Source organism: Aedes aegypti, chromosome 1 (assembly GCF_002204515.2).
Source record: "Aedes aegypti strain LVP_AGWG chromosome 1, AaegL5.0 Primary Assembly, whole genome shotgun sequence".
Taxonomy (NCBI): Eukaryota; Metazoa; Arthropoda; class Insecta; order Diptera; family Culicidae; genus Aedes; species Aedes aegypti.
The window spans coordinates 295,327,577-295,354,410 of record NC_035107.1 but is presented as its reverse complement, the minus strand read 5'-3'; the positions used below and the strand labels follow the sequence as shown (position 1 = coordinate 295,354,410).

The 26,834-nt window shown below is 34.9% G+C and overlaps 1 protein-coding gene across 1 annotated transcript in view; it reads left to right on the top strand.

Annotated features, from left to right (window-relative positions):
• Positions 1 to 720: 720 nt before the first annotated feature.
• LOC5565932 (endoplasmic reticulum aminopeptidase 2) overlaps positions 721 to 26,834 on the top strand; it is a 66,415-nt gene continuing 40,301 nt past the window's right edge. The window contains exons 1-2 of the mRNA XM_021838217.1: positions 721 to 1,772; positions 1,853 to 2,205. Of these exons, the coding sequence (XP_021693909.1) occupies positions 2,094 to 2,205 (112 nt within the window). The 5' untranslated portion in view covers positions 721 to 1,772; positions 1,853 to 2,093. The remainder of the gene's footprint in view (positions 1,773 to 1,852; positions 2,206 to 26,834) is intronic.

The window sequence follows — 26,834 nt, the reverse complement described above, 5'->3', positions numbered from 1 at the left end:
TGTTCTAACCACTACATCAGATCCTTCCCCTGACATATATTTGATTAGGGGGCACGATCCGTCATTGATTTCAAAATTTTCAGAAGCAGTTTTTTCGTTCAAACTTAAGAAAATTTACAGCAAAATGTGTTCACTGTATTCTATTCTTCAACTGAAACACAGTGAACACATTTGTGTAGAATAGTTTTTGGTTCTGAACAGAAAAACTGCTTTCAAAATTTCGACGATGACGATGATTACTATGACGGCGCGTTGAACGTTAAAGCAGATCATAAATGAATCAAATGACAAGAATGTGTTTTTCAAATTATGCCAAATGGCGGTTATACCAGACTTCCATTATGTCAAATGGTGTAGAATCGACAAGTAGATCTGAGTTTTTCAAGATAATAGATATTGTTTCTGGAGGAAGCCTTAAAGAGATACCTAAAACCTAAAAAAAACATCATAGAGCAATTGTTGAGACTTCCTGTAAGAAAAAAAAAACTATTATTATGGATTCCAAGTACACAACTTCTATCAGCGTCGTAGCAATAAAATTGCCAGACACTGTAGATGCTTCAAAATCACGTCTTCTGATAAAAATCACCACGATCCGATACTCAAACCTTCAAAATCGCCGTACCGCGAAACAAACCTTGCTCCGAAACCTCTACCCAAGACGCCTGCGCACCATTTGTTGATATCCTCCGGGACAAAATCAATACCGACCAACCGAAAACACAGCAGCAAGGGTGGCTTTCGCTTTCTTCGATACCTCCACACAATCGCGTCCGGGAGTCGAGAGCATAGCATAGCATAGCATTTCGTCGGTTCACATGTTGTGTGTACCCAAAGGATCAAAGGACACTGCCTCAGCAGCACTCAGCACTTAGTGTGAGGTGAAGAAAATCAGTTTCCGCACAAACCTGACCTTTTAGTGTCGCGTGAAGAAAACGCGGCGGCCCCTCACGCACAATCGGGAAGAAAATGGACTCCCAACTCCCACCGGAGACGGAAACATCAAACGTAGCAGCACCTGATAGTTGTTTAGTGGACTATTTGGAAAGAGTCGGTGAAGCAGTTCGTGGCTTATCAGTTTGGGCACAGTTCGGTCATCTCGGTAGGCTGTGAATGTTTGTTGGGGAAACGGAGGGCTTGGATTTGGAGTCAAAGTTCAACTTCGCACAGTAGGGGGAATCCTGCATCGAAGTAGACTGGATTACTTGGATGCTGTGCGACAATGGTGTCATTTTGGGTGTGAAAATCATAATGCAGAACGATAAATCGACGACGAACAATCAGTGAACGTAGGAACAAGTGCGTAGCAGAAACTACAATCATTTTGTGAACTAGAAGTCTCTGTCTCTTTTCGGAATAGTGTATCCACGTAGAACCATCATCATCGTCTCTAGGAAATTGATGTGCCTTCAGAACTTTTAACTGGTCACCCTCCATCGATAGAAATCCAAGAAAAGCAGGCGAGCAACCGAGCGTAGCAACATAGCAAGCCGTGAATTTCAAGTCCCCTTCTGCAAAAAATAATAACCATATTATCGCGGTATCCTACCAACCATCACACCCCGCCACGAGGTACATTTTACTAGCGCTTATTCTACCAGCAGTGCGTAACAGCATCTTAAATGTTTAGGGAAGAAACATCAGCAGATATTTAGCTCTTCGTAACTTCTAGTAAGCTTCTCAAACGCAAATGGCAACTATTGTGCATCTTTTAACGTAATCATCATATCAAAACCGATATCTTTACTTCAACAAATATTATACACTTATATGTAAGTAACCCGAAAAATCGAGCGGAAATTTGTTCTGGTCTTATAATCAATATTGTTGTCGTTCTCCCTTCTTGTTCTAGAATCATATCGACAATTTATATATACACAAACACAAATTTTATCTCACGTAGCTGGCTAGACATATGCAAATAGGAGAGGCAAACGGTAGTGGTTTTAAAGTGGGTACACCAATCAACGTCAACAAGTGGGCCCAAAGAAGATATTTCTTAAAATCGATTTAAATAACAAAAAAGAGAGCACAAACTTTCGTTCCCCCCCCATCTTCAATTTTCGAGACACAACCAACCAACATAGCACACCATGAAGCGCCGGAACGACTACAAGGTGGCCATGGCCGAAAGTATGGAGTTGGAACCGCTCGGTGGCATGGACAAACCTTCCGACACCAAGCGGAATGGTATTAACAAGTACGGTAAGTGTTACAAAGTGTTCTCCTTAAAGCCTAATAGATGTAAAATCCTTCCAAACATCAACTGAAGATGTAGAGCTATCAAAACATTTCCGGATTTCCACAAGAACATGTGTCGTGCCGTATCGCAGGTTTCTTCAGAAAAGGGCAAAACAGGACTAAACAAACAGTAGGCTGTTTGTGCACTCTTCCGTACATAATAGATGACATTTTTGAGGGTGGTTTCCGTTTATGCGCTTCGGCCTTGTGTGCGGTAGTCATCACCATGGCATACTATCGTAAAACATAACCATAAACAAACAAACGTGACACTGATAAATTTTCTATCGAACGAAATGATCATTTCAAATTTCTATGTTTAAAAACGTTTCACACTACCGCCATGTGCAGGTCTTGTTGCATAAAACAGTATTGGTGATCTAACGCAAAGCTAAAATGCGTAGATGGCGCTCTTCTAGAATAGGGATTAGTGAATCTTAATCAAAATGTATAGTGATAACTTTGGAAAAAAAATCACCACAATCATTTATCTGACTAGATTTTTGCAATAATCATAAATATGCAGGAAATCATAAATATGCATTTCAATTTGAAAAACATTCGCAACCTAGCCTCACTTTTGATCGCCAATTATGTGCGACATGCTTACCAGATGATCATTGTTTAAACTGGGCGATGGATTTTAATGTAATTTGTTCCAAGTGTTACATCTGTTTATCTGTGGCATAACCGTGCTCCTACATATAGAAGTCAAAGCAAGCGGTGGTCGACGGAGCGCGGCTACTGTGACCATGGAAACATCCAGCATATCGCCGCCGCAGTCGTCGCCATTGCGTTGATGAGAGGGGGAATCGAGGAAGCACTTTTCACCCCATTCTAAATCAGGGTCGGCAGGATTTTGAAATGTTCATTTTTGGTGCAAGAATCTAGTTAAACACTTAAGACGAAGTAGGCCGTCATTGAAATTTGTACGTGACGTTGATGATTGTTGCTAAATCATACCACAATTTCGAATTGAAGAAAACCAGTTGGTATTGCACTGATGCATCTGAAAAAGTATCAGCACACTTTCTGCATGTCAGCGCATATAGTGATACTTTTCCGGATCAATATGACCTATGAGGACTTTTGAAATTGCGAGCTGCTATGTCAACATGGCTGCCAAAACGAGTGACGGGCTACTTAGCCTTAAGACTCAAAAATCAATCATTCAATCATTAGATTAAATTTGAACGAAAAAACAAAATGATCGTTCAAATTTAACGAAATCTTTATGAAAATTTATCATCGAATTAAAGAAATCAAGTGTGATGCAACAATACACAGGAAAAAAATCTTAAATTTACGTGACACGTAATATTTATGATAATGATGTAAAACGAGTTATAACTGTATATTCAACGATAAATAATGTAAACTGTCTCATAGCATTTCGAAATTATGCCAAACGGTCATTATGCCAAACGACTATTATGCTAAATGACTTTATGCCAAACGACTTTATGCCAAACGGGGTACAATCATATCAAAAGCTTGTTTTTAAGACAAAGTTTTGATTTTCTATTAATAAGGGGATAGAGACATTTTACATATTTATTACATTTGGTTTGAATGACCTCAATGTGATTTTTGAAAGTTAAATTCTTATCCAGCATGAGCCCTAGATACTTAACTTCATCTGACCAATTTATTGGAACCCCTCTCATCGTGACAACATGTCTACTTGAAGGTTTCAAATAAAGAGCTTTTGGTTTATGTGGGAATATTATTAGTTGAGTTTTGGAAGCATTATGAGAAATCTTCCATTTTTGCAAGTATGAAGAAAAAATATCCATTTTTTTTTTTGCAATCGACTACAGATGACACGCAGGCTTCGTCCTTTGGCGGAGAGGCCTGTGTCATCCGCAAACAAGGATTTTTGACATCCCTGAGGTAACCATTTTTGTTAACAAACATATTACATTTCATTTGCGTAGCAGTTCAGATATTTACAGTGAGTTGATTTCACCTGCTTATAAGAGAAAAAAAAACACGTTTTCAATTTACTTAACCTAACTTAACCTAAACATATAGAAAGTAAACATATTACATGTAATAGTTATGAGTGGTCGAATGTTCTTGGCGGAATCCGAACTGTTCATTGACAAAAATTGAATTTTCGTTGATGTGGGTAATCATTCTGTTCAAAAATGACATTTTCAAAAAGTTTACTGATGGAGGAAAGCAAACTGATCGGACGATAGCTAGAAGCTTCTGCAGGATTTTTGTCTGGTTTTAAAATTGGAACAACCTTAGCATTTTTCCATTTGTCAGGAAAATATGCTAATTGAAAACATTTGTTAAATATATCAACTAAAAATGATAAGCTACTTTCTGGAAGTTTCTTGATGAGGATGTAGACAATTCCATCATCGCCAGGAGCTTTCATATTTTTGATTTTTTCAATAATAGTTCTCACTTATTCCAAATCTGTCTCCCAGGCATTTTCGAAAACGTTCTCTTGATTGAGAATATTTTCGAAGTCCTGAGTAACTTGATTTTCAATTGGACTAGTAAGTCCTAAATGAAAATAGTGTACACTTTCAAACTGCATAGCAAGTTTTTGAGTTTTTTTCGCAATTAGTTAGTAATAATTTGTTTTCCTCTTTCAATGCCGGTATTGGCTTCTGAGATTTTTTCAAAATTTTAGATAATTTCCAAAAGGGCTTAGAGCCAGAGTCCAATTGAGAAATTTTATTTTCAAAATTTTTGTTTCTTAACTGTGCAAGACGTTTCTTGATTTGTGATGTGCATTATTTATGATTGAATTTTCAGCGTGAAAATCATGTAAACCGAGCCGTTTTGCATGCAACATTCTTTAAAAGAAGACGTTTCGTGTTCAATATTAACGATTTTACTAGCGATTTTGGATATAATACATGTGTTTGTAAGTTTTATCATTGAATAATACATGAGAAATGGCTTTGCATGATTAAAGCTAAAATTACGTAACGTCTAAATCTAAGATTTTTTTGTGTTAAGACTTTCATTAGCTTTGCATCATTTTGACGCAAAAAACTGTTGATTAGAACGATGATGATTATTTTCCTCTTTATCATTGATGATAATACAATTAGCAGTTGCTGCTGATTGATCAGAACAATCGAAATTACACAGATCTCGCGTTCAGTATCATAATGGCGTAACTGCAGTGGTCAATTTCACTTCATCGATTTACTTTTTAGCTAATTATTTGGCCCTGTGACTGTTTTCAGCTGCTATTTTTGATTTAGTAGGAAGTACTCATCGTCCTTCGTGTAGAGAACTTTGAATCTGGAATATTTCTTAACAGTTTTCTGTCCGTTCTCCTCTTTTTCTTTACGAGACGAATATTTGCTTGGGTTACTATTTTAAATTTTCAATCGGAAGAAAACTTGTAGTTTATTAAATACATGAGCACCGGAAAGCAAACTCGTGATTGAGCTTTAGCAAAATGAGGAACTTACTGGTTAAAATTCATAGAAGATTTTGAAGTAGAGGTACAAAACGAATTACTTGAAGCATTTTAAACAAATCTGTGAAATAAATCGACGGAAACTTTCGATTGCAGATAACTTTGTAACGGATTTATTTAAAAAAAAATCGAATTTCTGTAATTTTAAACTTTTTTTTCTACGTAAACAGTAACTTCTTACCAGGGTTGGGAAAAAATCTGAAATTCATTCTACAGTAGACAAATGAAGCCAATCACAGTCAGCGAAGCCAGTGAAACTCACGCCCATCGCTGCTGTAGGCAAAAAGCCTTGAAAATTGCAAAACACCCGTTGCTAAGGGCAACCCAAAATTACTATAGAAAAATGTTTTATTTCCCGCTGCATTTCCCGCATTTAGAGCCGTCAATGACGCTACTGATTTAGAGAAAATCATGTACCCAATATAGGCTATTTGATGAGATTCACGATTTTAAACTACTGTAGTGAGAGAGCCACGTAATTTTCGCGAAATTCAAGCCTACTACTATTACCGTTCCCAGCACTGCTTCTTACAAACCAAATTAGATGAATATTGTGCACAAGTAATATGAAAATAAATGAATTATTGAAAACAATAATACCATTCAGAGACGACTCGTAACCTTACGTTTTATCTGTTCTACGACTCTGAACTTTCCTTTGATCGCAGTTTGCAGTTCAATTCAAAAGAAATGTCATTTCAAAAGAAGATCTCTGTAGAAAATTCCTTGACCAATTCAGTTAAGGTCAGGGCTGTGCATTTTCGAAAGCTTTTTGTGAAACACGAAGGCTTGGTTGAGTCGTCTCAATGGTGACGAACAACTGCGTCGTTTCGTTCTTCGTTCCACACTCATTCGTTTCGTTATCCGAATTGAAAGCAACGAACAAGAAAGGTGAAATAAAAGAGTAAGAATTTCGTTTCATTTAATTTCATTGAAATCTATCAAAATGTTTCAAATTGCATTTTATCTATTTCCTGCAGTGTAATTACGTAACTTGTTGAGTAATTAATTAAGATAAAGAAACTATGCGGGCCACCACATCGTTCATTTGAATTAATCTTCTCCTAAAGATAGGGACTACCAATCGAAAGACCAGCTCGCTGCGGTGAGGCTCCGATTTATGACGCGCGACTCACAAGCAGCACGAAAGAGATGAGAGACTACGCTTGCTGCGATGAAAGGAAAGGTTCGTCGGATTGAAACGAAACAGTAGAGTTTCAATTGAAAGGCAAGCTTGAGTCAGTCAGTTGGGGACTGAAAATGCTTTCAATGAAATGAAAATATACGGCCCTGGTTAAGGTATTTCTTTACTTTTCTTAAGCGAAACAGTATACTTAGCATTAGATTATAAAACAAACAGTAAACTTTTAAAATCGTCCTGTTAAAGAAATCTCTATTTATTAGATTTATTAGAAACGTATTTTTGTATAGAAATAGTTGAATAAATTAGAGGAAAAAAACAATACAATGGATTAACCAATGAAAACATGTATAGCTTATTTGTAGAATTTTGTATGTAACTAGAAAAAAAAATCTAGTAAAAAAAAAATACTCGTTTTTTGAGGCCTGGACGAGTTTCTGACAAACTCTTTGAATGTCTTGGTTGTTATTCCTAACCGTCTCTGTATGACCTCCCGGAGGAGTTTGAATGATGTTCTTTCAGGAGGTTGGTTTGAGATGAATGCTAAAAGATCACTAGTAATTTATTCAGCAGGTTTATGAGATATTGGTCCTGGTTTTTCCCCCAAAATTTATTCAAATATTTTGGCCAGAAAACTCACCCGAAGTTTGCTCCCTAAGTTCTGTCAGAATCGTTTTTTTACCCCCTTTGGAAATATCTACAAAATATTCACCTGAATTCTTCTACGAAGTTAGTCAGGAATCTCTATCTTTCTTGAATTGTTGATTTCCAAATTAAACTATATTGGTATTTATAATAACAAATATCTGTCTTGCTGTTTGACCCAGCATTAAATTTTATTATCATCAGATCAGGAAAATAGTCACTTTAGTAACAATTTTTCTGAATAAAGTGATTTTTTGTTGCAAATGGTGACCAGTTAGATAAAATGGCAGTGTGTCGAGAAAGCCCGAGCAGTTGTCAGTTTTTTTTTCCCTCTCGGGTCGCGCGCCTATTTTTTCTGAGTGCTTTTATATAGCCGAGCAAACGAGTGCAGCTGAAAGTGGATTGTGGCTGCTCAGACAATGATGACGGATCAATTGGTGAGCTCTTTTCATGCTTCTATTTCTAATCTTTAAAATATGTATGACTGCACATTTAATCGTTACAACGGTGGGACGCAAAGGTTACTCACTAACATTCTTTCCCCAAGCAGAGATGAACCAGCCTCTGGCTGAAAATCTCTCTAATAAAGATAAATAAATAAATAAATCTTTCCCCAATCCCACCTGACTGCAAGGACGTTGCCGGCGCCGTTATTGATCGGAACTGGTAGGAATTGCAGTTCGAACAAGAGTAATTAAGTAAAGCAACTAATAATTTATTCAGCAGGTTTTTGAGATATTGGTCCTGGTTTTGCCCAAAATTTATTCAAATAATTTGGCCAGAAAATTCAACCGAAGTTCGCTCCCCAAGTTCTGCCAGAATCGTTTTTTTTTACCCCCTTTGGAAATATCTATTAATTATTCACCTGAATTCTTCTACGAAGTTAGCTAGAAGAATTTCTATCTTTCTTGAATCTTTGATTTCCAAATTACACTATATTGGTATGTATAATAATGCACAGTGGGGGAAGCGTACCAGTAGAGTAAGTTGATCCTTTGTCCATATTAATCATAAATACTTGAATATTTTGAATGTTTTCACACCATTGCGTCGATTTAGGTTATATTCTCACGTCCTAATACTACTGCAAAACTGGTACTACACGCGCACAAACACAATCAAACTTGTTTTCTGTCAATAAAAATCCATTGTATATCTGCCTAAAATCCAACACTATTAGTTTTTTCAACAGTGGGTAAGTGCTTGCGCAAATTTGAATAGGTTTCAATATCCTCAAATGTTGTTTTCCTTTTAGTTTTATTCTTTCCAAGCTTAAATTTGTCAAATTGACCAGAGAAAATTGAAAGTAATCCACCTAAAAGTTTTTTAAATGTTTCTGGTTTGAAAAAATATTAAAAAAATGAAATTTCCAAATTAAAACAAAACTTTTCGTGGTTTTTCTAAACTGAAATGAAACAGAGCAAAATTTACAAATTCTTCAATGGAAAGCATATTATCGAACGTTGTTTGACCAATTCTTTTTTTCTAAACAGATGATAGAAATATATTCTTAAATAAAATAAAAAGATTTCAGTTTGTTGAACAAAACTAAATGTAAGTTATATTTTTAAACTACGTGTGTCTTTCGAAAATATCGTTAGGAATAATTCTACAAAACTTTTGTATAATTTATATGTATAAAAAGGATAATTTTTCTGTATCCACTTACCCCACGATACCTTACTTATATCTGTTTTGCGGCTTGACCCACCATTAAATTCATCAGATCACAAAAATAGTTACTTTAGTGACCATTTTTCTGAGAAAATGACTTTTTTTTGCAAACGGGGACCAGTTAGAAAAAGTGAATAAATCACTAAAAGTAACTCGCTACCAGCTCTGCTTTTTGAAAAATATTCCAATTCTCGTCTTTTCATTGGAAAGTCCAGGTATATTGCCCTTTTTGTATCTGTTTGCATCTCTTTTTAAATACATTCCAATATTTTGGACACTTTCGATACGTAGGATAAAAACTTGAAATCCGTTTTTAATAATTCTGAAAGCCGTAGCCTATAAAATAGCATAGACTGACTGTATGTCAATGGTTGCTACTCCGTGATTGGTTCTCCAGAAGATCCGGAACATCCGTAAAAAGGACGTATTCTAAAAATAGACCTAGAGAGCTGGGATTTCATCGTTTGAATAAGTGATGAGCTTTAAATACCATTACATCTTTGTTTCATTATGATCTCGAATGACCATTTCTTGGTCCTTCGAAAGATCTGGAACATCCGTAAAAGTGGACATATCCTGAAAGTTGACCTAGACAGATGGGATTTTTTCAAACGACTTGCAGTGATGAGCTTCAAATAAGTATACCATCGTTGCTTCGGTATGATCTCGAATGGCCATTTCTTGGTCCTCCGGAAGTTCCGGAATATACGTAAAAAGGACGTATACTGACAATTGACCCACAGAGCTATACTTTTACCCGACCTGACCCAGGAGGACACCGACATAACTCCGGCCATCGGAAATAAATTGGTCAACTTGTGCCAGCATATGAAACTAGAAGCCTTTGAATTGCATTTAGTGAAAACTGCATGTAAATCAGTTGAATTGAACGTTCACAATACCAGTTAAAAAAAAATCGATACCCGGTCGGATACGGATTAATCATTGAAAAAAGTTCAATTTACGTGTTTCACATTAGTTATACAACAAGCTTAAGTTATCTTAAATCCTTAATCAAGTCATATCCACTGCACTTGAAGAGTACAACACAAAAATTGAAAATGATTTAAAATCTTGCCCTAGGAATTTCTTCAATTATGTTAAAACTAAGATGAAGTCTAACAACTTTCCATCTAAAATGACATTGGATGATAAAGTAGCAGATAATAAAGATGACATTTGCAATCTCTTTGCTGATTTTTTCCAAGAGACTTATACAAACTTCTCGGATAATGACCGTGATTTTGAGCACTTTTCTAGTTTTCCTGATTTTACAACCGATGTAGGCGTTAGTCAAATACAGGTACAAGACATTTTAACAGGACTGAAGAATTTAGATTCCTCCAAAGGATCAGGGCCTGACGGAATCCCACCTGCTTTACTGAAAAACTTAGCCAATGAATTTACAGCACCATTATTCTGGCTGTTCAACATGTCACTTGAAAAGGGCAGATTTCCAAAAGAATGGAAAAGGTCATTTCTTATACCCATTTACAAGTCTGGTAAAAAATCTGATATTCGAAATTATCGTGGAATTGCTATTATTTCATCCATTCCAAAACTATTTGAATCAATCATTAATAAAAAAGTATTTAGCCAAATAAAACATAGAATAACTAATGCTCAACATGGTTTCTTTAAAGGTCGTTCTACTACAACAAACCTTTTGGAATTTGTAAATTACACTTTAAATGCAATGGATAGAGGTAACCACGTCGAATCACTTTACACCGACTTTAGTAAAGCATTTGACAGATTAGATATTCCTATGTTGATTTTCAAGCTAAATAAAATGGGAATTGCAATGAGACTCCTCAACTGGATTGAATCATATTTAACAGATCGCCAACAAATAGTAAGATTTGAGGGAAAACTATCTAAAACTGTTCATGTTACATCAGGAGTTCCCCAAGGTTCACATTTAGGCCCATTGTTATTCATATTGTTTGTTAATGATATTTCATATGTGATAAAACATGTTAAAATTCTTATTTATGCTGACGATATGAAACTTTTTATGGAAATCAATAGCAAAAAAGAGAGCGACATTTATCTGAATGAAATAAGTATATTTGATAAATGGTGTAGTAAAAGTTTACTTAAATTAAACGTCAAAAAATGTAATCTAATCACATATAGCAGAAAACGTAATACACCACAGATTACTGTCTCTTTAGAAAATCAAGATGTTCAAAGGTGCGATAAGATTAGAGATTTAGGTGTTATATTAGATTCTAAACTTACATTTACTGACCATTATAAAACTATTGTCCATAAAGCAACCAATATGCTAAGCTTTATTAAGCGTTTTAGCTCCAATTTTCGGGACCCATATACGATTAAAACCTTGTACATTGCTTATGTAAGATCAGTTTTAGAATATTGTAGTATTGTGTGGTCCCCACATATGAAAACACATGAGGATAGAATCGAATCAGTACAGAAGCAATTTCTTTTATATGCCTTACGCAAATTAGGCTGGACAACGTTTCCACTGCCATCATACGAGGCTCGATGCATGCTTATTGACATCCAGACTTTAAGGGAGCGTCGCGAATTAGCCATGATTTCATTTGTCAATGATATAGTATCGCATCGTATTGATTCCACCAATCTCTTATCTAGTTTGAATTTCTACACGCCCGCCAGACAGTTGAGGAATCGGAATTTGTTCACATCGAACAATCATCGAACTAATTATGCCAAATTCGGCCCAATAAATCAAATGATGTCTCTTTATAACCAGCATTACACAGAAATTGATTTGACCATGTCGCGAACGAAGCTTAGGCAATATTTTAATTCCCTGAGATATAATACAACATAGTATTAAGCAAACATATAGTCTACAATTGATTGACGAAATAAATAAATAAATAAATCATTTTCTGTATTCACGCATCCCCTCGTACCTTAACTCGAGAGATATATTTAAGAATTTATCCAATTCATCGTATTTCCCTAAATGTTCCTTCACAAATTTTTCATGAGCTATTTAAGCAAGTTTTCCTGATATTTCTCCAGAAAATCCTTAAAAAATCCCATCAAAATGTTTTAGGAATTGACTCAGTAGATACTTCAAGAATTATAACAAAGCAAAAACTTCTAGCGATATCATCCAACATTTTTTATAAGATATCTGCAAAAATTTCTTCAGATAATTATTGAAAAATAATTTGTTTAAATTCTCTGGGATGACCTTCTTTTTTATATTTTTTCTTCAGACAGGGTCATCTAATTCCATTTTTTTTTATCTAAAATGGAGCAATAAAGAGAGAGAGAGTTAAGGTGAAAATGGAACAAAGCTACAAATGTAGAAGCATGTATCTCTACCTTATTTTTCAAATCCTCATCGATTTGATAAATAACGACATAATTAAGACTATTATAAATAAAGAATTGCTTTAAATAATATGTATCCAGATCCACGTGAAAAAAAAAATAAAAAAAATAAAAAAAAACTTCGAATCAGATGAGTTTGAAAACTCAAAAAATGTTACCTTTGATAGTAGAGGAAAGATTTGATTTTTTTTTTCGATCGCTGATATTTTGAGAAAAGTAAAACATTTTTAAGAAGCATATTGTACCAAAGTAGAAACTAAATCATTAACATATATAAAGCATTCCACATTTGGGGGAATCCAAACCCAAAAGTGGAAAAAATTGATAATTTTCACAATAGGAATAGTAAAAATAAGTTTGTGGGCTTCGTAGCCGTGCGGTTAGTGTCACCGAGACATTTAGCCGCATTGTGCTAAGGAGTGTGGGTTCGATTCCCGCCTCAGGCCAAAAACTTTTCGAGAGGAATGTTTTCCGACTGTGCCACTGGGCGTTGCATGCTAGTCCGTTGTCTAGTGTGGTGCTTCCTTCAAAGGGCAAACAGCCCACTGGAAGCATTAACGCGTAGTGTCTTTTAAAAAGAAAAATTTTATATCTCGTTCGAGAGGATTTATTTTCCAGGAATCGAATGGTGATGATTTAGTATTTAATTTAGTGATCGTGGGACAACTCTGGGTGCCCGAATTGCCCTGATTCCCTGGAAAAGCTGAATCTCTGAATCTCTGAGTTTCTGAATCTTTGAATCACTGAATCTCTGTATCTCTGAATCTCTGGCTTCCTGAATCTCTGAATCTCTAAATTTCTGAATCTAAGAATCTCTGACTTCCTGAATTTTCGAATCACTGTACCTCTGAATATCTTAATATCTAAAGCTCTGAAGCTGACTTCCTGAATATCTGAATTTCTGAACATCTGAATAACTGAATCTCTAACTTAATGAATCTCTGAATTTCTAAATTTACGAATCTCTGAATCTCTGACTTCCTGAATCTCTGAATCTCTGTATCTCTGAATCACTAAATCTCTGAATCTGTGAATTACTAAATCTCTGAATTTCTGAAACTTTAAATGTCTGAATGTCTGAATCACTGAATCTCTGAAACTCTGAATCTCTGATTTCCTGAATCTCCGAATTCAATATACCTTGGAGAAATAAGTTCTAGTGAGGTTTGTACAAAATGAATGGTTATGCTTTATGCAAAATATAGTGAATAATTCTTATATCACCAATTCCAAACACTTCCAAACGATATGCGATAGTTTAGGAACACGATATTGATCTAAATGATCGACTGCCGTTCAGCATATGGTTTTGGGGCTATATTTCTTCAGTTCCCCTAAAAACGATTTGTTTCATAATTTATTAAACCGACATCTTTGAATTCAATTCATTATGTACTAAATTGTATTTTAATCAGATGATACATTATTTAAATCATAAAACTGGAGATTATAGAGATTTTTTAAACATAAAAAAAATGTCCGAATAACAAAAGATAGAAACAGCAAAAGGTCGAACTTTTTTTTTGCGCGCTGGGAAATCCTGTTTTCTTACAAAAAAAGAATTTCGAACTTTGTAGCTTTTCTCCCCTCCGACCTTTTGTCATAGTTTCCTCATAAAAATTGTAGACTGTAAAGCCGAACCGGCCCTGCTGTGCACCCACGTATAGAGAGGCAGTTTTTGTCCCCTCCTCGTCCGTACATTTACCAACCCCTCTCATCAGGCTATTTCCCATCCAGAATATATTCTCCCTCCGGTTAGCAAATGCTAAATATTGACAACAGCAGCACTACTAACTTCTAGCAGGCGGGTGGTAGCTGTGTGAGAGAATGCGAGAACCGACACTGCTGTGGGGTGCGGCGGAAAAGCACCAAATTGCATTACTCGAGGGGTTTCTCATCAATTAAAATCGCAAACAGGGAACATCCGTCATCCTCATCGTAGTCGTTTTCTCGCTTCAGTTCACCGTGTGGATTGGGTTCTTGTGGGTAACCTCCACTTTTGACTTTCCATTTGCTTATACTATTTTCGTCACAACTTTATGAATACAGATCGCATTTGGAGAGGGCAGCCGTGTGGTGACGACAGGGATGTCGGGAGATGCGACAGGAAGGATGTTGAAAGTCCTTGAAAAGCAACCACGTTCAGTCTATAACATGATACAGAGCAGCGCTTCGAAAGTCTAATGCGGTGGAAGTAGGTCCTCTACAGTGTGACATACTTCCGCTCCGGTTTGAAGCACGCCGCCTTAATGGCACTCGAAGAGTTTTACGGCACACTTGCGGTTTTATTGATAGAGAGCCCCGTAAAAGCGTCAAATATTCATTCTTCTTGAGCAAAATAAATCATATTCCTTACAATGTACAATATATTACAGTCAACAGGAACGTAGATCCACAAATAGGAAAAATGATATGAGATGTTGTCTGTTTTCAATAATTGCAAATTGAGTTCATCCGAAGCTCTAATATCTATATCACATTACGATTTTGCTGGAAATTGAACAGAATGGAATATTCTGTTAATTGGATGTCCTGATGATTAAATATTGTCACCTCTGTTGTAGTTTCTTTTTGTACAGATACCTGATGCATATATTTATGGAATTATACACGGCTTGTAATGAAACATTCAAAGCGTTTACTAGAAGCTTTTCACTCATTCTTCTACTTCTTTCATTTGGCTTCTATCTCTTTTAATTGAGACAAAGCGTGTTCATCAGCTCAGTAATCTTACAGTTGTGTCTTGTTACAGTTGTTGACTGGGGGACATTTTTGTCAACTGACGGATTTGCATTCGTATATCCTGTGGGCTAAGGGGCTTTCCTTAGCCGAGTGGTTAGAGTCCGCGGCTACAAAGCAAAGCCATGCTGAAGGTGTCTGGGTTTAATTCCTGGTCGGTTCAGGATCTTTTCGTAATGGAAATTTCCTTGACTTCCCTGGACATAAAGTATATTATTACCTGCCACACGATATACGAATGCAAAAATGGCAATTTAGGCAAAGGAAGCTCTCAGTTAATAACTGTGGAAATGCTCTCAGAACACTACGCAGAGTAGCCGGCTCTGTACCAGTGGGGACGTTAATACCAAGAAGAAGAAGAATATCCTGTGGCAAGCAATACAATACGCTATGCTTTGGGCTGTCGAATATATTAACTTCTATCTAATTTACCTATTTTTGATAATTATTTTTTTCCTAGCAAGCACATCTATCACAGGGTTGGTGGTCTGATGGCTATCGCATCTGCTTCATAAGCAGAAGGTCATGGGTTCAATCCCAGGCCCGTTCCTTTCCTCGTAATGTGTAGTTTTATCTTTCACTTGCTTCTATCTTCCACTCTTAATCTATCACAGTTGGTTCATTTGTCCGTAGCATTTGCTAGAGACGGACAACAAAAGCGTTGCTCTACGCTTCCATTCGTTCATCATTATAGCTCGCCTTTCCTTACGCATGATCCATACCCGGGTAGAGGTGAATAACAAAATAATGGTAAAACAAGAACAAATTTTGCAATCATACACACTCCGAAAAAATCATGTGGTTTTACGTCTTTTGGATGCACATAAAAGAAGCGAGCCGAAGGACGTGAATTTATGTCACATTTCAAATACCATAGCGTCTGATTCGGGAAATGCCGATCATAGTGACATCGCTTTCGTGTTCATTAACGTGTAAAATTACATTTTTTGTTCAATACATCTTCAAGGACATATTTTTGTGTCGTTTTATCATTTACATCATGTGATATTCAGTCATACTATGAATTACGTCCACAGTAATTTCCATTATTTTTAAGAGTGTATCTAGTTTAACCATTATTATGTTATTAATATATGGCATAAATATCTCATCAATAGCAAAACATACAATCATAGCAAAATTTGTCGTTGGTATGTTATACTTGAAAGTCATGTAATAACTAATCAATAACACAGTATACTATCATGGTAAAATATGTTATTTGTGCAAAAATATTAAAAAAAACATTAAATATCTAAAGAATAACAAACATCGCCATCATAGTAAAATATGTCATTATTTTGATATTTGAAAACTTTATTTAAATAATTCATGAGAACAAACCAACATCAAATTTTGCCATAATAGCTCATTTTACAATTTGTATGATATTCATTTAAGATTTAAAAAGCAAATGTTTTTTGCAGTTTATTTTTCAATCATGCTAAATTTAGATATTAAAGTCAAAGTACTAAAATTACCATTATTTTGATCTACTCGTGAATAGCTCATTTATTTATTATTTTGTTATTAATATCTAAATAATAACATATTTTGTTCTTTACGGTTGCCTATATTTTTGCTATTATTTTGTTATTACAATGGCAAAATATGATATTATTTAGTTTTTATGCCACATAAACTTAGTTATTATTTTTGTTATTTTATCTCTTATTTCAAACAAACAAAGAACAAATTTTGCTATTCAAACATTCTATTTTAATGGTAAGTCTTGATATTCTTTTGCAATTCTCCTCTACCCGGGTAGGCAGTCTGCTAACCAAAAATTATGTCTCTCTGCCATAAATTACCTTACCCCTACACCTTTCCGCACGAACTGGCCTAGATTCAGAGGTATGTCCGGTCTACTGTGGGCCTGCTTCAAACGCAATGTCAATTCCTCACCCTTCACCTCATTGGTCTGCATTCTGACGTGGCAGGCGCCATTGTTGCCTAAAAATAGAAGATCACCAGCGCTTAAACACTGAGGGTGTCTGTTAGTTACCAGATGTGGTTCCTTTCCTCAGTGCAGCTGATCTGACGATAATGGAGTAGCAACCACCGACGGCCAATCAAGCTCAAGCTAAACCTCAAATAGGCAAAGTGACAATTTTTGATTGGGGAAAGTCTGAAGCTGCGATTGACTGCGGTCCCACTGTCAGGTGATTTTGTCCTAGTCTACTTAAGTCTTAAGATCACATTAAGTAGTAGTACCCTTATAGTACACGACTGGAAGATTATATAGGGATCTTATTCTATAAGATAAATCGCGCCAAAATTTCATCCAGTATTAACTCCAAAACATTACCGGGAAACCTTCGAAGAAATGTACCTTAGTACATATAAATTCCAATTGTTAGTAAAAAGTATCATCCAGTTGTTCTTTTAAAATTTTTATAGGATTTCCTAAGAATTTCTTCAAGAAACAGTATAAGAAATTCTAGGTGTCTAGACCAAAATGTTCTTCAAGATCACCAAGCAAGGATTTTTCCACAAATTCTTCAGATAGTTCACCAACAGTTTTTCCAACTTTATCTTTTAGATTTATCCCAAAGTTTCTCTTCAGATTCCTTCAACAAAAATTCCAGTAAAGTTCTCACAAATTCTTTAAGGATTGCGAAAAATTCGCAGCCAAAATTATTCCGGACATCCTGCAAACAAACATTACATGCATTACTCTAAACATTCCTTCTAATATTCCACAAGATTCCCACAAGCAGTTACCCAAGCAACCAAAAGTTCAGATATTACTTAATAATCGTACTCAGAAGTTCACATTAAGTTTCGACTTGGTTCCGTGGAACTTTATTGCTGATTAACAAGTATGTCGAGGAAACTTGATTCTCCAAGAAGTACCAATTATAATTAAAGAAACCAGAAAGTTCTGATTAATTTAAACAGAACTTCAACCGAACTTCCAAAACAAAGTTCGTTGAAAGTACAAACCAAACTTATCATGAACTTCTTTGTAACATGAGGTAAAATTCATAAAACTTGTTGATAAATAGGTTTGTAGCATTCGCTAGTCTTCCATTCTACTATTATTCAATGCTCATGGAAAAATTTCATCATTTCCCGACTTCTTGATCGCAACTGTCTGGAAATAACATTGTGTATATTCTAGATAACAACTATGTGCAACAACCATACCTTATTTGCAGCACGGTGCCAGAAACAGCGGCGTGTTGTTCAACTCAAGCCAGTTCTGGATGCATTATCACTTTTGGTAAATAATTCAATCAAACGTACCTGCTTTGGATTATTTAATTCAGATTACTCGATGTGGATGCTTTTTCGTTCGGCTGAGGATTTTGTAGAGCTGCCCCACCAAAAGTTCGACATATTCACCGAAAAAATACTACTCTTCCACTGATATTCACTTTCTAATATATTAATCAATGTGTACTTAGCCTTCAAATATACATTAGGCTCTCTATTTAGTATTTGAATATGCTTTTCCACTGCCACTTGTTTTATTTGTAATCGAATTAGTAAATAGGAAGATTTATAACATCACTGGGAATCAAAACAGACTGAGAAATGTCAAACTATGAAGTTCACAAACAGCTCCTCGTGAACTTTTTCAAACTTTTAAGTTCGGTTTAGTTTAAAGTGAACTCTTAAGAGAGCTTCAAGTTCAGAATAAGTTCCTATGGGAATAGATTTACCCTCGATTCATAAAATCACCATATCGAGTAAAAGAATGTGGTATTCCACTACACGTACATACAGCCGTGGTATGCACTCCGGTTTCAGTGCAAGGAACTCGAGTTCGAGTCTCGACGTAAGTATCAGAACAAATATATACAACTGAAAAAAAACGCCAATTATCCTCTACCAACAAAACTAGCAATGGGCTGTCACGAAAGTTGGCTATTTGTATTTTTTTTTGTCAGTTTATCGCAGTTTATTTTTTGGCTGAACAACGTTCTTTTCAGTGGCATAAGCGAACCTTTTGTGAACTAAAGTTCGGTTAATTAGTCAAAAAGTGAGCTGCATAGAAGGTTGTTCATAGTCTTTCAAATAGCTGATTAAGCCAAAACATGCCATTCTATCCGTACTTTTGGTTGCTTGGGTAAACAGTATTCAAATGGGAACATGTTCTAAGCGATATCTCAGAGAAGTTCTCCAAGAACTGTCTGCATTTTTTCACATAAAATTATTTAAACGTGTTTTCAGATTTTTCAAAAAAAACTAAATTTTATGTTCACCCAGCATTTCATCAAAACTCTCGAAAATGATATTTCTTCAATAATGCCTACATTAAAAAGAAGAATGTACCTATAAAGTTTCTAGCGGGATACATTCTTTCAAAATATGTTCCACGAAAGTACCGTTAAGTCACCAGTCACCGTGCGGCCTCCATTCACCGTGCATATATACAAATTCCTACAGAATATTCATACAATTTTCACAAATTATTCTTTTGTCAGCAAAATAAGATAAAACTGATGAAATGAAGTAGTTTTTGTCACAAAGCATTTTGAAAAACCTAGTTTATGTAGTCAAAATCATGTGAATTCTGTTTTATAATGATATTTTGCAACACTCTAAGTAGAAACGTCAAAAAATCACATTTTTTCATTTTAACGATAGAGTATGAAATTTTTAAAATTTCAACAAGTTTTCACTGTGGATACTATTAGTAAGATGTATTTCATCGTATGAGCAATAAGATTCTATGCAAATTAGATTTTTTTATTTTGTTTCAGTCGAAACCCAAATGCACGGTGAATGGACCCTTTTCAATATATATGGTTCCTATTACCGTGCATTAGTGTAAAAGGCATGAAACTATTCGGTAATATTAGATTTATTGTTATGTTGTCATTAAACTACTTCATATTTAGTTTTTGAGTGAATATGGAATGGTTTGGACAATACAGTTAAACCTCATATAACGGTTTTAATGAAAAAATAATGATTTTGACAATTTTAATTTTATTTATGTTTTTTATTGTAAATGAAGATTTGAATACTCTTAAAAATGAGTGCGCACACTAGTAGCAACATAGTTGCACCATCAACAACGTTTTTTCGAGATACAAAATTAAATCATGACGAAAACTATACGCACGGTGAATGGTGCACTAGTGTGCACGGTAAATGGTGACATAGAACGGTACGAGGCGACCTTAACATTACATTTTCAAACATAATTTTTGAGTATTTTTTTGTTATGCATCACTAGTTTTAGATTTTTCCCTGAATTATTATATAATTGCACGCTACGTAGTGGTATTCTAGTGCGCTTCAAATTATTTGAAAAAGTTATACAATTTTTTGAGGAGCAAATTTTACTTTAATGCACGGTGAATGGTAGCTTGACGGTACTCAACATTTTTCCGAGCATTTCACAGAATAACAAAAATGACATATTTGCGTGTCTCAAGAATCAAATTATGTGTCTCTAGTAGATTTGAGCTTGCTGAATCTGATGCCGTTCTCAGAAATGTTCCAGCACGTCACAATTTTTAGCTACAGGTCACCAAAGTTGCATAAAATACTGGTTTAATTGATGTTTACATAAAATTTGAACAATGATTTATCAAAAAATATTATGATCCAATCTACCAACCATGCAAAATAGCACTTTAACTTTCATTTTAGATATAATTTGATTGAAATTGCACGATTAAATTGAGGTTAAATCGATTTTTTCAACCTGCTTGCAGTCTCCATATGAAATTCTTCGTTTCTCTTATATGGAAAAATACAATACTTTTCTAAACCAACAAAAAATAACTTTTGAGCATCGGAAGTATTGTGAACTTTGTTGATATGTATGTATAACAACATGAAGTTTGAGTTCTGTGGCAAATTAAGCAGATAAATTGCCATACAAGCTGAAAAACTTGCATGCAAGTTGGCTAAAATAGTCAAATTTAGCATTTTCAACAGATAATATCTCCAAAACTAGACGTGCTATGATATTTCTGTAAATGGCAATGGATTCAACAACCCTTAATTAAGTTAATAGCGGTATTTTGGTGCTTGAGACAAAATCGAGTTCCACAGTGTTTTGTTTAGATTTCTTCAGAGAATTGTAATATTTGTTTTACTCCGGAATGCCATCCCAGGATTCTTCGAAAATTAAAAAAAAACAACGGATTTACTACTCATTTAAAAAAAAAATTGTACGTATTTTTTTTAGGTATGCTTTTAGGTTCTAGAAATTATTCCATATTTTATTCTGAAGGTTAATGCCGAGATTTTTCATAAATAACATCAAGAAATCAATCCACTCTCCATGTTTGATTCAAAAAACTATATGAGGAATACATCAATTTTTTTTTAGGGATTTACTTTCAAATTACACTCAACATCACTTTCTATCTATAACTAATTTATAACCGATTTCTGGAGTAACACATACAAAACAAGTATTGGAAGAAGTTAAAAAAAATGTTGGATGTTTTCATCTTAATTTAAATTCGGAAAAATTGATCAGATGGCTATAGGAAATTTCAAGGATTCGCCGTACAAATCCTGAAACTTTTTGACAAATACCTCACAAAAGCGATTTTTTTTTATAAATACCTAACAAAATGCTTATGAGATTTTTGTAGGCTTTACTTCTAAATATCTTGTTTTTTTTTTCTATAATGTTTAATCATTTTATTACTGAAGATATAAATGGGAAATGAAATTCATCATTAATTTTGTGACAGGAATTCGGCATGACTATTTCCTATTTGCAGAAATTTTAAACTATTTTTGATTATTATGGCAGAACTGTAGAAGTTTGACGCGAAAATATTGGCGGTATTTTTTTAAAACTCCTAGAATTTACCATTTTTTAGATTCGTTAAAGTGTTGCTTTTTGGAGTATGAAAAGATATTTGTACGGAATTCTTAAAGAAAGCGTCATGTAAAAGAAGGACCAAGACCAAGAAGTCGCTTGAAAGTTCACGTAATAACTCGTTTATTCATGCAAATCACATCAAACAATGGTGAATAAAATCGTCAGATTGATGAGTTTCCTCGCATAAAACGCTTTTTCTGAGTTCATTTGTACATTTTGTTTCGTCCCGTACACTCGTACCAAGTAATTCGAATCAATCCGCAGCAGCTGTCAAATCAACAATTGTTATCATAAGTTAAGTCGCATAAGATCACAGGTAGGTTCGGTAGAAAATTCATACACTCGCATTGTATGCTATTATTCATCATATAATATATGCACGTATATCGCCTCTACTTTTGTACGTAGAAAGCATTTTCGCGACACCTTATAAGTGACATTTTGCACATGTGAAGCCTCCAGGAGATTTCGTTATAAGTACAATTTAGTTGTCTGGGATATACAATATGGAAAAATAGATGAACAACGGAACTACGAAAGAAAAGTTATTATTTATAACCTTTTCTCTAGAGGTGAATGATAATACAGGATAATTCAAACGTCTCTAATAAATAAAAATAAATTTCAAAAAGTTCCATCTAAACTCTCTTTATGAATTATCCTTGAATTTGAGCAGAATACCTTTCTAGCCATCTGGATTCCTCAGAATTATTCCAGAAAGTCTCTAGGAAATCCGCCATGAAAGTGCACAAAAATATGAATTCTGCCAATAATTGATAAAACTATTTCTAAAGAAATGTCCAAAGGAAGATCCTTACAAATTGATCAATATCTTAACAAATCCTTTCCCTCTTCTGAGTTATTTTGCTAAATAAAGCAAAAATATTCCTAGGGTGTTTGAACAAATTTCATTCATTTATTAATAAAAGTCATTTCAAAATACTATTCATAAGTAGTTCTTGTATAATCCTGTATGAAACTTCAAAAAATAATTTGTTATCAAATATTGGTGGAAAATAGTTGAAGGAAGTCACAGAGGAATTTCTAGTAAAATTGTTGAAGGAATTGCGAGGGAAGATTTTGAGCTTTTGAAAGGTTAAGTTTGTTTAGCAGAATCCGGAAACATATTCCGCAATCCATCTGTGGATGAAAAGTTATTATATGAGGAATGGTTATCCTCTAGGAGGAAGTATGAACACATCTATTATTATATCACTATTTTCCCAGAGGAATGAGGAATGAGATTATACTTCAAATTTCGCTACAAATCTGTTGGAAATGAGACAAACTATTTTTGGAATTTCTTGCTGGAAAAAATGCTGGGATAGCCGATTTCAATGGACGTTTTTCACACCACACATTTCAAAAACATTCTTATAATTTTGTGTCATTGATGCCCGACATATTAAAGCGAGCATAATGACACAAAATTAGGTTCTATCTTATATATACACGATGGTATAAAACGATATTTTTGTAATTTCCAGCGGTACTGATCGTGCTTATAATTTTACTGTACAGAATATTTTGGATAACATAACATCAAACTAGTCATTACCCACAATTATCCAGATCCCACCACAATTTCTTTACACTTCTCGGTAGAAATGAAGACACGATTGGATTCAATTTATTTATCTATTCACGTTAGCTCACAATAAATATCCACCATTCAAACTTCATAATCACACGCAGAAATTTCCTTTTCTTCGAGATTTTTCAACGCCATTTCCATTTCTTCTGATGGTGGCTGATTTATGCTGCACTCGATCGAATCCGTTGCGTTAAGAAAACGTTGCCAATGCAATTTTCCACTGAGAAACAGAAAACATTCTCACTATTTGAGTGACTTACTAAGTAACATGATTTATAATGTGGTGCGTATCTTATTTTGGACAAGTTTGACATTTCGTAGCGCGTGGTCTGTGAATGCGTCATCACGCTTGTAAATTTATGTCACTTAAAACCTAAAAACCTGTCATGAGTTATATTTTTTCGTTTTTGCGCTTGAAATCACAGAAAAACGTTTCATGTTATAAAAAGACAGTACTTACGTTATAAAAGACAGAAACATACGTCTGTTTTCAATTTCAGTCTTGTTCAATTGAGTCTATTTATTGAATTACATCACATTTATTATTCAGATTTTCTTAGTCATCATCTTCATCTTCTTGGCATTACGTTCCCACTGGGACTGAGCGTGCTTCTCAGCTTAGTGTTCTTATTAGCACTTCCACAGTTATTAACTGAGAGCTTTCTTTGCCAAACTTGCCATTTTCGCATTCGTATATCCTGTGGCAAGTACGATGATACTCTATGCCCAGGGAAGTCAAGGAACACACTAAGAAAATCTGAATAATAAATGTGATGTAATTCAATAAATTGACGCAATTGACCTAGACTGAAATTTAAAACAGACATATTTTTCTGTCATTAAGAACGTAAGCACTGTCTTTCTATAACTTGAACGTTTTTCTATGATTTCAAGCGCAAACATGAAAAATTATAACTCATGACAGGTTCTTAGGTTTTAAGTGACATAAATTTACAAGCGTGATGACGCATTCACAGTCCACGCGCAAATGAAACGTCAAACTTGTTCATAGTAAGATGCGCACCGCATGATAAATCATATTACTTAGTAAGTCACTCAAATAGTGAGAATGTTTTCTGTTCCTCAGTGGAAAATTGCATTGGCAACGTTTTCTTAACGCAACGAATTCGATCCAGTCCGAATTCCGAACAGCAACGATGGAAAAACTATTAGCGAAATCTCTGAAGAATTCGTGCAAAAATCAGCCACCATCAGAAGAAATGGAAGGACGTGTGCGCTATGGCGTTGAAAAATCTCGAAGGAAAGGAAATTTTTGCGTATGATTATGAAGTTTGAATGGTGTTTTTTTATTGTGAGCTAACGTGAATATATAAATAAATTGAAATTGAATCCAATTGTGTCTTCATTTCTACCGAGAAGTGTAAAAAAATTGTGCTGGGATCTGGATGATTGTGGGTAACTTCTAGATTGAGGTTATGTTATCCAAAATATTATGTACAGTAAAATTACAAGCACGATCAGTACTGCTGTAAAATTACAAAAATCTCGTTTTACACCATCATGTAAATATAAGATAGAACCTAATTTTGTGTCATTATGCTCGCTTTAATATGTCGGGCATCAATGACACAAAGTTACAAGAATTTTTCGAAGTGTGAAATTTCCATTACGAAAAGATCCTGGACCGACCGGGAATCGAACCCAGACACCTTCAGCATGGCTTTGCTTTGTAGCCGCGGACTCTAACCACTCGGCTAAGGAAGGCCCCAGATTTTTTCTTAGTGTGCAGGTTAAATTTCTGCCATCTATCTGAAGAAAATTAAGCCAGGTGAATTGAGCCTTATTTTTTTATAAAAAGTGAGTGAAGAAATTTGCTATCTCCTTCCGTTTGGGAGTTATTGTTGTTTTTCTCTCAAAAACATGCCTACTTTGAATGAGAATATCTCTGATTGGGGCAAACATGAAAAATATCATTTGACGGCATTCAAAAGACAAAATATAATTGTATATCATATCAAAAAATAACAGATGTGTTATTTTTGTAACTCTAATAAAATGCCCTGAAAAACAAAGGATTTTAAGCATGAAAATTTGCGTTTTGTTAAATTCTAAAAGTCGTTCATAGACCGACTTAGGTTCGACCGATCAAAGTAGGCATGTTTTTGAGAGAAAAACAACAATAACTCCCAAACGGAAAGAGATAGCGAGTTTCTTCACTCACCAAATTACGCATTTTTAGAAGCTCTAAAAGTGTTTCATAGACTACTTTGATGAGAAATTTGAATTGAAAACTCTAGAGCCAGAAAACCAGCTTTGTTTGGACCACCCTATGTCACTGTAGGAAAAAAGCTCTAAATCGGCCAATACAAAAAAACTTTTTTTAGCAAAGTTGCTTGAAATTGAATGGTCTACAACTTTGCTGAAGCATGTATAATATAATTTCTACAAATAAGAAAGTTAGTTACACAATTTCTATGAAAATGTGGTGCGCCCTAATTTTCAATAACACCAAACAAAGGACCTTACTAATGAGCCATTTTACGAAGCAGGTCAAATGACAGGAGACCTGGGATTTTTCAATCATCGTCGTCAGTTTTGTCGATGATGATGGTTGATGACTGTGCGCATTTCTAGCGTAGCTTTTCATACAGGCGAAAACTTAAATGGAGAAAAATTATTAAAATATTTATGATCCCAAAAGTGCCTTTTTATGTGCCATATGGGTAACAAAGAGGTAACTGATACAACAACTAGGTGTAATGTGTTGCAGTAACAAACATTTTTGGATCTCTTTTTTGTCATTTTCTTCATGTCCTCGTTTGGTAAGATGAGGCGTTGTTAAAAATCACGCTGGATTTAATCCCAGGTCTCCTGTCAATTGACGCCGTTTCGGCGATCAGCTGTTCCGAAACGTTTCGCAAAATGGCTCATACAAACAACTTTGTAGAAGACCGTTTTTGTCTAATGTTTCATTCTAAAGCTCAAAATGCATCTTTCCGCGTAAAACTGATTCGTGGACCACTGTGCAATGCTTTAAGATGTTAGTATTTAAATACTTTTTTTTTCGGTATTTCAGGTTGCATTAAATTTTGAAATTCGCATCTTCGAAGGAGTTTGTGGAGTTATTTATGTCACAATCTGAATAAGACACTACACGTTAATGCTTCCAGTGGGCTATTTACCCTTTGAAGGAAGCACCACACTAGACAACGGACTAGCATGCAACGCCCAGTGGCAC